Source organism: Hyperoodon ampullatus (genome assembly GCF_949752795.1).
Source record: "Hyperoodon ampullatus genome assembly, chromosome: 10".
NCBI classification, from domain to species: domain Eukaryota; kingdom Metazoa; phylum Chordata; class Mammalia; order Artiodactyla; family Ziphiidae; genus Hyperoodon; species Hyperoodon ampullatus.
In genome coordinates, this window is record NC_136923.1 from 15,946,636 (window position 1) to 15,958,869 (window position 12,234).

The 12,234-nt window shown below is 36.8% G+C and overlaps 1 protein-coding gene across 3 annotated transcripts in view; it reads right to left on the minus strand.

The window, feature by feature from the left end:
- CHL1 (cell adhesion molecule L1 like) overlaps positions 1-12,234 on the minus strand; it is a gene marked incomplete at both ends in the record, with an annotated part of 77,591 nt that overhangs the window by 46,598 nt on the left and 18,759 nt on the right. For 2 of the 3 annotated variants that reach the window (XM_079713714.1, XM_079713712.1), the window contains 5 exons: positions 1,813-1,997; positions 6,567-6,687; positions 8,483-8,530; positions 9,482-9,652; positions 10,706-10,828. In XM_079713714.1, the coding sequence (XP_079569840.1) occupies positions 1,813-1,997; positions 6,567-6,687; positions 8,483-8,530; positions 9,482-9,652; positions 10,706-10,828 (648 nt within the window). The remainder of the gene's footprint in view (positions 1-1,812; positions 1,998-6,566; positions 6,688-8,482; positions 8,531-9,481; positions 9,653-10,705; positions 10,829-12,234) is intronic. The other variant, XM_079713713.1, reaches the window with a different exon arrangement.

Here is a 12,234-nt window from a genome sequence, read left to right on the forward strand (position 1 = left end):
TCACATCTCAATAGTGCTAATAGCTGTTTTATGAATAGTGAGGACAATTTGTTCGGGAAACCTATATTCCTTTGGAGTCCTATAGTCAACATTTTAAATTGTGTAATTAATTTTACATCCTTGATTTATTTTTTCCTTTTGCAACCTTTGCAGTTCTTTTGAAAGCTTCAGTCTTACAGTCAAGAAAACCATGGCCAGATTGTTAAAATATTCAGCTACCGCAGCAATGTTCCAGCCATCTGGAAGGATTTGTAATAGTCAGCAATTCGGAGTATGAGCAGCTAACAATGAGACCTGTCTGGTTCCTGGGTATGTGCTGGCGGAGGCGGGGTGCTGGTCAGGGGGTTACAGAAACACACCCCTGTTGCATGGTATAGCCATATTATGTAGAGGCATCAAACGATGACTAAAATTAAGAGAAAAAAATAAATCTCAAACTCTTCCTCTCTGAATCTCTTAGTGAACAATTTAATGTCAGACAAATATGTCACTGTTGGCAAATGTTGCTATTTATCCACAATACTAGGCTTTCTCCTATACAGGTTTTGCTTGTGTTGAAGGGAAACGATCTTCTCATCTTTGGTTCTTCATTCCTTCTAACTTAACCAATCACACACATTGTGAGGGAGGTCTTGGAAATACGCTGCTCTTCCAAACAGCAGCATGATTACAACAGTTATCTTAACATTTACTTGTGAATATAATTTGTGTCTGAGTATTTTTTTTTCCACTAATTAAAACAGTGGGCCTTTACTTAGGCATTCCTTGTGCAAAATGAAGCTTTAAGAGGTGAACTTTATTGGAATAAAAATGGAAGCCTTAGAGCACCAGTTCACTAAATGGAAACCTGAAGGAGACCATTCCTTTCAATAGTTAAGCCCACACAGCACTAAATAAGTACAAATGCAGTAATCACCCCATTAATTTGATCAATACAGTCAACCACACCATACACAGAAACCTCAATGTGATCAGAACCACAGAAAATAATCTGCTTCAATCAAATTCATAGGATGACTAGGTAACCTTTATATCTGCCCAGCAGGCAGAACCCTGCTATCTACATATTGTGGCTTACCTTCTTTTTAAATGGTGACATCATCACCTACTTATTTCTATGAGTACAACGAACAAGAGCCCAACTTCTATTGCTCAAAAGGCTTGTTTACAGAAAGATGACTTGAATATAACGTGTTTTTCTGGACCTTTTGACAGAGAAATAACACACCATACTGTCTATGTTTCTTTCCCCATTAGCAACATATTAAACATCATCTGAACCCAAGATATGGACCCCAAAATAAGAAAGAACTAAGACAATCATTTGTCTGACTCCCTCAATTCATTGGTGAAGAAATGGAGGTTCAGAAAGGTGAAGTAAATTGGTCAAGGACACAGGACATTAATGACAGGACTGGGAAAGTCCAAGGCCCATCATCATACTTTCTCCCATGGTAAGGCTTACTTAAGATTTCATATTATGCAGTGTCACATGTATATTAAAATAAATTTTTCTTCTCATAATATGATGATATACGAGATTAGGTTTAGTGACTATTCAAATAAATAATGGAAGTCATCTGTGTTCAGTCCCTAACCAGAGATCTTTTCTTGTTATTTGTCCCTTCTATGTGGTTTTGTGGGGTAAATGACAAACCTGATTAATTGAAGTGTAATATATTCCATTGCTCTCTCTAGAATTAAAAGTTGAAACAGCTAACCTGTTTTAACATATATGCATTAGAGGTCGACTACATATGGATTCCTTTTTTTTTTTAATAGAAGAAAAATAAATCAATGTGGGAAACGTACCTTCTACTATAACATGAAAATCATGAATGGCTGATCCCAAGAAATTGTTGGCTGTGCAGCGATAGTTTCCTTTGTCCCGGTAGGAGACATTCTCTATCTTCAAAGTTTTGCCATAATTTTCTTTTGTTTCTCTTCCCTTTGGTAAATCACCTCCCATTTTGTTCCAATCAATCTGTGGAGTTGGTCTGTGAAACAATACATAAATGATAAACATTTATTTTAAGTGAAAAATAAAAAGTAAAGAAATCCACAGGACACATCCCTCACTGTGGTGCTTTTAGGTCTGCACTCAGAGTTCCACTGAAAAACATCAGGCTTCCCAGTGCACAGACCTGCCCACCACCATCCATGGTGAACATCAGGGTTGGATCAAGTCTCTTTCATTGCAAGCTCCTTCACTAAGTTGCTTCCTCAGAAATCCTCTATTTCCTCCACGGAGAGGGCTAACTCCATGTAAGTGCTGAATAGATATGGTTAGATGAATGACAGATTACTGGACCTGTAGAAATATTACAAGGTATTTTTCAAGTGTGCTATCTCCCTGTGGGTGGTTTGAAAGGGCCAGAAATAACGGCCTTCTTCCCTAGAAGAGTTTGAAAAACATGATAAAGTAAGGCCCAACAGCGAGTAGCGGGAAACTGTGGTACCCCCTTTAGTCCTTATGAAGCTGACATTGGACAATAAGACTCAGATGTATGGGCCCAACGTGCTGTCTGGAACAAGGAATAGCTCATTATAGGGCAAGGTGGGCTCTGCAACACAGACCTGGCCACCCAGGTAGCTTTCCACCCTGATGGGGGAATACACCAATAGAGGAATGAACCAAATCTCCCTTGCTTAGAAAGATTAGATCACCCAATCAAAACAAACAAGTGATAAAAGAACAAAACAAAAACCAAACTGATAACTTGTCACACACCAACACAGTAACATTTTTCCACCTTATTTGGGTAGAAAACAAGAAGGAGAAATCAAGCCAGCTGCATTTAAAACAGAAAAATTCCATCTCATGAAAACCAGACAATTGGGAGAAGTGGGACCCTCTAGACTTTTGGATTTAAAAATGATGTGGAAAACACTGATGCCTGATTTTAACTGATGGAGTTTTTTTTTTTTTTTTTTTTCTTTTCTCCTCTTCACTCGGGCTATATGACTGAGTGGAAGACACTTCTGTTGCTTTTATTGATGATTTTTTTTCCTTCCCACTATATTTCTTTTTATCATTAATACCTGAAAGTTACTGAGTATGTTCTAAATATGATCATTATTATCATCATTTTACCAGTGAGGATTCTAAAGTTCAAGAAGTTAATTTGTTTCAAGTCACTGGGGTAATAAATGACACATTAGAACTTGAATTTGCCTGACTAAACTTGTTCTTTTGATCAATGTGTTCTATTTTATTTGTGCTTTTCCAACTCTTTTATTTTTTTCCTTTCTAACCGTGTATTCTTGGAATATAGGCTTGTAGGCAACTTAGTTACTAGTTAATAATTGAACAATTCATATTGTTTGTGTCAATTATCTTAAATTGTATTGTTAGGCGGTGGTTAAACTCATCCAGTTATTATGCAAAAAATATTAGAGGTAAAGATGAAGGTCTTTTACACACATCTAGTCTCTTCCCCTTCCCTCGAGGCTCAAGTACTTACCAGCGTTACAGATCTGGAACACTACCTTTTATTTTACCAGGCTTACAGTACATGACACACTTCCGTAGGAAACAGTAATGATGCTCAGACAGGCAGTTGTGAGAGTATGTTAGCTGTTGGCTTCCTGAGCACACCACCCAACAGGATGCATAACCCACGCCTCCTAACTGCTTGCTTTGCACGCCATCTGTCAAAATGGCAATTTGCCAAATTACAGGCTGCTCTGGACCTCAGTTGCTCCAAATCAGGAGTTTTTCGTGAGTCCATGCTTTAATAGTACAAGCATCTCACTTGCTGTAAAATCTTTGTTTTTTTTTTTGGTTAGGCCTTGGAAACCAGTCTGATCCTCTAATACCTATTCTTTGAAAGAACGGGATAAAATGATTATCTGTAAGTATCATATGACTATGAGACATAATTCATCTAAGGACACATCTATACCATTGCAAGAACGTCCAGCGATATTCTTGCTAATTTTTTTCTTTCTTTTTTTTAATTTAATAAGCATTTACTAACAGCACTAGAACAATAAATTTTTGAAGGAAAATATATTGCTTAATCCATTTTTATACATAAATATACACCATGTCATCATCTCAAGCTTTTGTTCAGGTCTTTGCCCAGCCAACTTTAATTCTTATACTTCGTTTGCAAAAGAATCGTACCTAGCTTAAACTCGTGAATTTACAAAACAGAGAGAAAAGAGAGAAAATTTGAGCCCAACAGTCAGCAGAGGGAATTTGCCTTTAATCCTACTGAAGCTTTCACAGGGTGTGACTGAGTGTGCACTGGCCCATGGATATGGTCTTTCCACTGAGGGACTCACTGTCTGCACTTCTTCTGGGGAGGGAACACCTTTCTTTTCTTTTCTGAATGAAATTCACAATGTCATTTTAACTATTCTCAGTTTCCACCTTACAGAATCTGTAGAATCTGAACCCTTCAACCTTTCCCTGTGAAAGCCTTCCCATTTTACTTAATGGTATCAATATTTTCATTATTAATAGCCATTTTCTGAAACATCTACTATAACTCACTTCTTTAGATTCAGGGGTAATGCCATCCTTTGTTCACCTGCCTTTAACTGAACAAAACAGTTCATTTGGTTGAAATATGCCAAAGAAGTTAAATTTAGAGAGAGTTTAGGGTTCTGGAGACAAATAGGATCGAATTCCAGCCTCCACTTCATACTAAGTGTAGAGAGGTGAATTCAACTCTCTGGCCTACATTTGCCTAACCTGCAAATGGGAATAACTGTCATGAGAAACAGTGAGGATAAAATGAGCTAATGTACATATGTCAATGCCTAGAGGGGTGGGATAGGGAGGGTGGGAGGCAGACGCAAGAGGGAGGGGACATTGGGATGTAAGTATACGTATAGCTGATTCACTTTGTTATACAGCAGAAACTAACACAACAACGTAAAGCAAATATACTCCAATAAAGATGTTAAAAAAAAAATGAGCTACTGTATGTAAAGGGCAAAACATAGTGCCTGACACATAATAAAAAGGACAATGTCCTCATTATAATTATATTTGTTACGGCAGTTTAAAACTTCTAAGGAGAAAATTTTTCAGGTACTCTACAAGTTTTACAATGTATCACCTTCACCTGAAAGGCAACCAGATCAGCCAGGATTCCCACCCCAAACCCACAGTGAGTAAGAAGAAACCACTTGAGGTGAAACTCTTCTGACAAGGCATCAGGCATCCTCAAGTCCCAAAAGACAACACATATTGACGTTCACTTTCTTCTTCTATATTGCCTCATGACATTGCATTTTCCAAAAAGCACGTGAGAGCTTTTCTATTATATTGAAGACAATCCATGCAGTTGCCGGCACACTCAAGAGGTAAGTTATAGCATTTGTGAGAAATAGGAAAAAAGGTTACTGGCATATTCTCCCTGCCCGAAGAGTCAACCAAGAATAGTGATGAACCCTGAAAGAATTTAATTTCTACCACTATAAACCCATATGAATAAGAACAAAAGAGTAGGCAGTTACCAACACGATTCAAACTGAACCTGAGTCTTTCATCTCCTCACATAATACAGAGACCAAATTCCCGAACAGAGGCCATGTCCCTGCACGTCTAATTAATTTACGATCATACACTTTGGCAATTTAAGACAGGTAAGCAACCTGAATATCTCTGCTGGATGGAAAGAGAAATTTACAAAGCTTAGGGGTTGTAAAACCATTAAAATCTGCTCCTTTTCTTCATAATCCAATTTAAAACCACCCATTCAGAATATACACTGGATTATGAATGAGAATGAATTTCAAACTCTAGTCCATGAACCAGATGCCCAGCTGTGCAAAGCCCTTAGTTTACAAACTGATTATGTAAACTTGGGTGCTAGTAAGGTGGAATGTATTTTCTCATGGTATTCCCAATCACAGGGATAGGTATGTTGTGGTAAGCATAGAAGGATGATGATAGGGTGACCTTGTATGACCAAGTATTAACTAAGATGGCCCTTGTTTACATTGACTTACGGTAGTTACTCAATAAAGTCACAATTTCAAGAGGTGACCAAGCGAAGACTCATTAGCTTTTACTTGGAGGATTTGGAAAAGTGTACTTCTTCAGTCGTGAAAAAAGTTTGGTTCATTAGTTCTGATGTGAAACTCTCTTAAATTGCATGATCTGGACCTGCTTGTGTGCAAAGGACAGGTGGGTGAAATAATAGATAAATAGGGCTCCGTGGAACCTGAAAAGACATTAACAAGCAGGGGCAGGACAAATAATACAGCAGAGAGACACAAACCTTGTACTAATAGTGATGGGCTGACTCCTATCAACCTCATGCTCTAAGGATGGCATCCCACTGCTGACTGAACCAAGGAGAATGCTGTCACTGACACCTCCATTCACACTTTCACCAACTGACAGAGAGATCTAATTATAAATCAATCTCAGTCACAGCCTGAAATCTGTAGAGTGAAGTGCAGATTACTTTCTCCAGGGATGTAGTAACAGGATTTTTTTTTAAAAGAAATCATTTTTAAAGATGCATGCAGGCACACCCTTCACTGCTACGTTATTCTTTACAGAACAGAATGGAAAAAATCAGGAACGGGGTCAAGTTACTCACAGGCCTTCAGCAAAACACTCGAGCAGCAGGGTGTCCCCTTTGAGGATGGTAACCGAAGACTCACTGCCACTCTCCGGAGAAGGCAACAGTAGTCTGGGTTTCCTTTGCTTGATTGAATTCGCTACAAAGCAGAACAGAAAAGGCTGATTTTTTTTTTTCAAACTAAGAAAAGTAAACTCCTTTGGCACTCAATCTTTGTTAAAAAATATTTAACCATATGGGCCTATGTGTGTGTATGTATATTTACACACACATTTTAATTTATTTTTACACATTTACTTCACATGTATTTCACACATTTTAATATATTCCCATTTAAATAGATTCCACTCATACCACGAAGCATGGGTTGCCCTTCAGATGCATTAAGTAAGTGTTGCATCAAGTTTTATGAAGGTTATTATTTAACCCACATCTTCAAATTCAGAAGTTCAAACACTGTTCAAGATAATTAGTTTCTTGATGAAAGCCCTTAATTGACAGTCAATGGTTTTATATTCTACATTTTAATCATACCTATTCATGTTTGATGGCCGTGTGTATTTTTCTTGAATTTAAATGTGCCTAAATATTTGACAAGCTTCCTGGGCCCTGCACCCAGAAATTCTGATTCAGGAAGCCTGTGGTGCACACCAGGCATCTATAAATTTATCAAGCTCTTTAGGTGACTCTACTTGCAGTCTCAGGCCCTCAAAGACAAACACTTTTGTAGGAAAGATTCAGAAGCATTCTCAGTAACTGGGTAAGGAATGTTCCATTTCTTATTTTCCTAAGAATACTTTCAAATACAATGGAAAATGAGGAAACTTCCATTTTCAATGCAAACTTTGATTTCATTTCCAAGTGTTCACACAAATTATGTTTCACATCCAATATCAATGTAATTTGACGTGATATGCAAAGAGTAAACAGGTGACATGCTGTTATCAGAGTAGAAGAATGAAAGTTACTGGCAGCTGTGTGTACCTTGCTATAGCTTCCTTCCAAGTGTTTATTTCTTGAAAAATAATTTTGCACATGTAGTATGTGCAATGATTTTTATTTAGTGCTGGAAAGATATGACAATATATGTTTGTGTTATTGACCTCAAAGGAAATGATGTTGGCCATATATACCTAGTCAGTCCATTTTCAAACTGAGGGTGTACCAAGAGGAGCCCTCATCCAGCCCTGCCGATGTTACCAGTGTATTAGATATCTAAGTTAGCATGGAGGGTTCAATGCTGGTGCCAATTTTAAAAGGAATATTTGTCGCATTCAAACAAATGATTCTTTTCTTTACAGAAAAACAGCCTACTATATAATTCAGGTTTACTCAGGCATCTTCCATAGAACACTACTGTGGTAAGTGTTCTATGGGAAACGAAAAAAAATAAAAACCTTTTCATAGAAAAATGAGTTTGGAAAATGCTGCAAACTATATTCTTTCTCAGTGAGTCACAATGGACAGTTGTGTATTAAGTACTCCAAGAGGTCTTGCAAGGAAAATAACCATTTAACTTTCTTACACCCAACGCTTTCCCTATGTCTGTTACACTCAACCAGTCCTTTTTCCTTTTCTTCGTGTAACAGCTCTGAACCAAACTGCTGATCAACCATGAGAGACATTTTGGGAGACCTATACTAATTACTCCATTAAAAATGTGTTATATATGTGTTTACGTATGTTAATTATATCATCTATAAGTATATAGGTGTATTTATATAGTTATGCATTTATAAATATCACTCCTTTTTACATATATTTAATGGGGACGGGAGAAAATAGAACCCTCTACGCTAAGGAGTTTCCTTACTAAAAGTATTAGTATTTTAATAAACTCACAACGGTATTAAAGGAAAAATTCAAATTCTAAGATGACAATGAGCTACTGTAGGTGAAAATAAATGTCAACATTCTGCACATCATCAACTTACCCTTGGAACCAATTTCTGTGGATGAACTCGAGTCATTAGCATGCTTTACTGAAATAAAAAAATGGAAGAAAAAAACTCACAAACATAATGGTAGATGCAGATATCAAAACAGAATGAAAAGCCATAGTTTTCTCTTAGAAAAATTACAAAATGAGATATAACCATGCTTCACTAGAAAAGCACCTTTGGGGATATAGTTGAAAAATATTTATAATGAGCTTAATCTTGAACTACTACAGATGAAATCCAGGTGGAAAAGATACAAATTATAGCTCCATTAAAGAGAACTGAGGTTGCCAAAGGGATGCTATAGTGAAGCCCTGGCATAGTGAATCTACACACAATGATGAAAAAATTATGAACCAAATTAGACAATGGAATGGTCATGCCAACTTTTGACTCCACCAGAGCCAATTACTCAGTCAGTGAACTGCTGGAGATTATCTCCGCCCTTTGAATCTATGGTTCTTTCTCCCACTAATAAGGACTGTTTTTAAATGTAGGAACCCAGACTGGCATCTGCAGAATTAACTAGGAAAGAGGAGCAATTCAAGTAAGTTTGCCAATTTGGGAAGGACAAAAAAGCTTGATGTGATAAAAATTGTAATACTGCTTCTTTTTATTTTTGACTCTGTTCTTTTCTCCCACATTGTCAGCCTGCCGGTTTATCCAAAATCACAGAGATCCAGAGCCTGAGACTTGCTTAGAAAACCCTGGAATTTCCTTGTGTATTTCGCCCAGGGGAAATGACTAGACCTTCCAGACGTCAAGTGAAATACATTTGTACTGTGAATTGAGATTTGATTTTCTGGATGCAGGAGGCAGAGCTACTGTCGATGTACAGCTGCAGATGTCTCTTTCATTGGGATGACATGTCTGGAGTTGAACTAAACACTGGTGGAAAATATCAACCCAGCTCTAACTGGCTTCAACCAGAATAAAATTATAGACACATTTGTATCCCCCATTCATGCTGGCACGATAATTATTTGGACTTACAACTGTTAACTGTTAGTTTCATAGGCATTTTCTGCACAATAGTCCTTAATCTTGGGAATGCAGCAAAGCAACAGTAATCATTCCGACTGTCTTTTTCTTCCACATTTGCGAAGTACAGATCTCCCTTTTGGCTCATGTATACTCTTTCATCTTGCTCGATGTGTTCTAATTCTGGAAAAGAAATATCTTGTCATTAAAAGGGGCAACTGTCCTTTATCATGTCTCATCTCCTTTTTTCATTATCCTTTCCTTTATATTAATTTTATTTTATTTTTCATGTCGGCTCTTCCTATTCCTCGCAAGTCTGGTCTTACTATAAAAGGAATTAGTGAGTAAGAAGTAAAATACAAAAAATAACAAAACCCTTGGGAGTGCACTTATCAGTCTGGGCATTCTACCTCTCCTGATAATACATGACTCTACCTGTGCTTTATGGGTCTGCACTGGCTTATCTGAAAACTGGTCCAATTCAGATAATGGCCTTATTATTACTCTCATTTTATTAGGATCATATTTCTTCAAAACAAATTTCCACAAAAGTGTGTCTGAGATATTAATCTCTCTTCCATGGACACAGCCTGGAAAGTTCTAAGATGAACGGAATCTGGAACTTTGGCTGCAGCCAAGAGTAGCTTCTTTTGCTTTCTTTCAAATGCTGTATGATTATTAGTTTTCTCTGTGGGACACAATGGGAAAACATTTAGAGAGCCCTGCTAAGGCAGATGCCAGAAGTAGGCTTTACAAGAAGCTGGAATTCCAAATCAAAAATTGGTAAAAGTTTTTGACAAATTAAACACAAAAGTTAATACTAATTTCTATGTGCGTCACTGTATGAAGTGGGTACAACATTATTAAAAGAGAAATTTAAAGCTAGCAACACAGATACAAGCCATCCTCAGTTTTGACATGGATAATATCCCAAAGGTAAGTAAGTTGTTTGGAATACAAAAAGCATTTCCTTCATAGACATACTTTATCATATCAATAAAATAAATCCTCTACTCTTTCCAGATATGACAAAAATCAAGAAACATACTTAGTGGTTTTCTAGTGCTTTCACATATATTTAGAACTTAGAGAAGACAACAGATATAGTTTTTAAAATCTACTTGATTTCACATTGACAACCATATATTAATTTTTTATCTTTAATTCCAGTATGTTATTTTACATGATGCATGAAATTAAAATGTCCCCTTATGGATTCAACAGAACATTACTTACCAATATTCATCCAATAAATGTGTAAAGGTGGGAGGCCTTTGGGAGGGTTGCACGGGAGGACAATTGGATCGCCCTCCTCCACTTCAAGAGGGTCAATTTTTTCTTTTGGGAATTTTGGAACATCTGGTATAAAAAATCATTTAAAGACATTGTTTAAAATTTATGTTACAAGTAATGTTTTAACGTTACAAGTAATATCTTAAAGCATTCTTCTTTTTAAAAATTAGAGCATTTTTAATAAATTCAACACCCCAAATCTTGGTTCTCATATCTCTCCTGCAGAGGAAAATACTGTTAAAAATATGTGGTGCATCCTTATACAACCTTAAAAATATTTCTGCGTTCTGTAACTGTAGACAACAAATATTTTTTGATCTGACATCAATAAGGCAACAGTATGCTTGTGCATATTTCTCTGTGCAGAGATGTAAGCTGTGAGTCACAGGAGTCGCTCGTTTTAAGTTTTGATAGATAAGGAATCTTTTTTCTCCAAACACTGTGACTTATTTTTAGGGAGATACTTATTTTCTGTCTTTTGCTTTATTGTGAAGCCCTTGAATGTGATTGGCAAATATTCCATTCAGAGCATAATCAAACTAAATAAACAATTCAAAGCCCACGTGGGGAAAACTGTACGAATGCAATGAACAGCCAAACATGATCACTATATGTTGCAAAGAAAGTCAATCACATTGAAATCACTCCCAGTAAGAGAAATATTAAGTGAAATGGAATTGATGTAGGAAAGGAGAGTTTGTAGTATTTCAGCATATTGTTTCCTTCCCATGCTGGAATCAATTTCCTAAAAATCAATGCATTGGGACTGTAAGTCACAACTGGGCAGAAGTTGAAATCCGACACCAATGTTTGATATTCTTATGAAGTTATTTATAAAATAGTTTTAGGAATATTCAAAATATATTCTGCCTCAACATTATTTGTACCTTTCAACTTTGTTATGGGAATTTGCATTATAGAATTACTCAGACTCTGATGGACGAGAAGGACCTTAAGAAGGTATTTATAACCTTCCTGACCTGATGGAATTTACTAGCAGGTTTTTCATCTCTGTATTTCATTCTTAAATTATGGTTCACAAAAGATTATCATTATTCTTGGGCGTCTAAAGATATACTCATTTATTGTAAAATTTCTTCTTGAGAAGCTTTGTGCAGTTCCTGTATATTTGTTCCCTTGCCCCCCACCCCCTAACCTAACTCCTTAGTGATTGAGGGAATTTGCTGACATTTCTTATCGATGCACTAGCTGGTTACAGTGAATTGCTTTTTGTCTAAATTCAAGGACCTTTCAAGGCTTAACACTGCAGGGGCAGTGTGGTTATTACACTGCCTTTGCCAGTTCAAAAGGCAGGCATCAGTCATGTGACAGTCCTCAGTGGATTCCCTCATGGTCAACTCATTGTAACAGATTTCTCCTGGTGAGTCTGGAAATACATTTGAGATGGTAACTATATTGGAATCATCCTTTTGCTCTAGGTAGCATGAAATTTCCATCAAAAAATGGGAAAG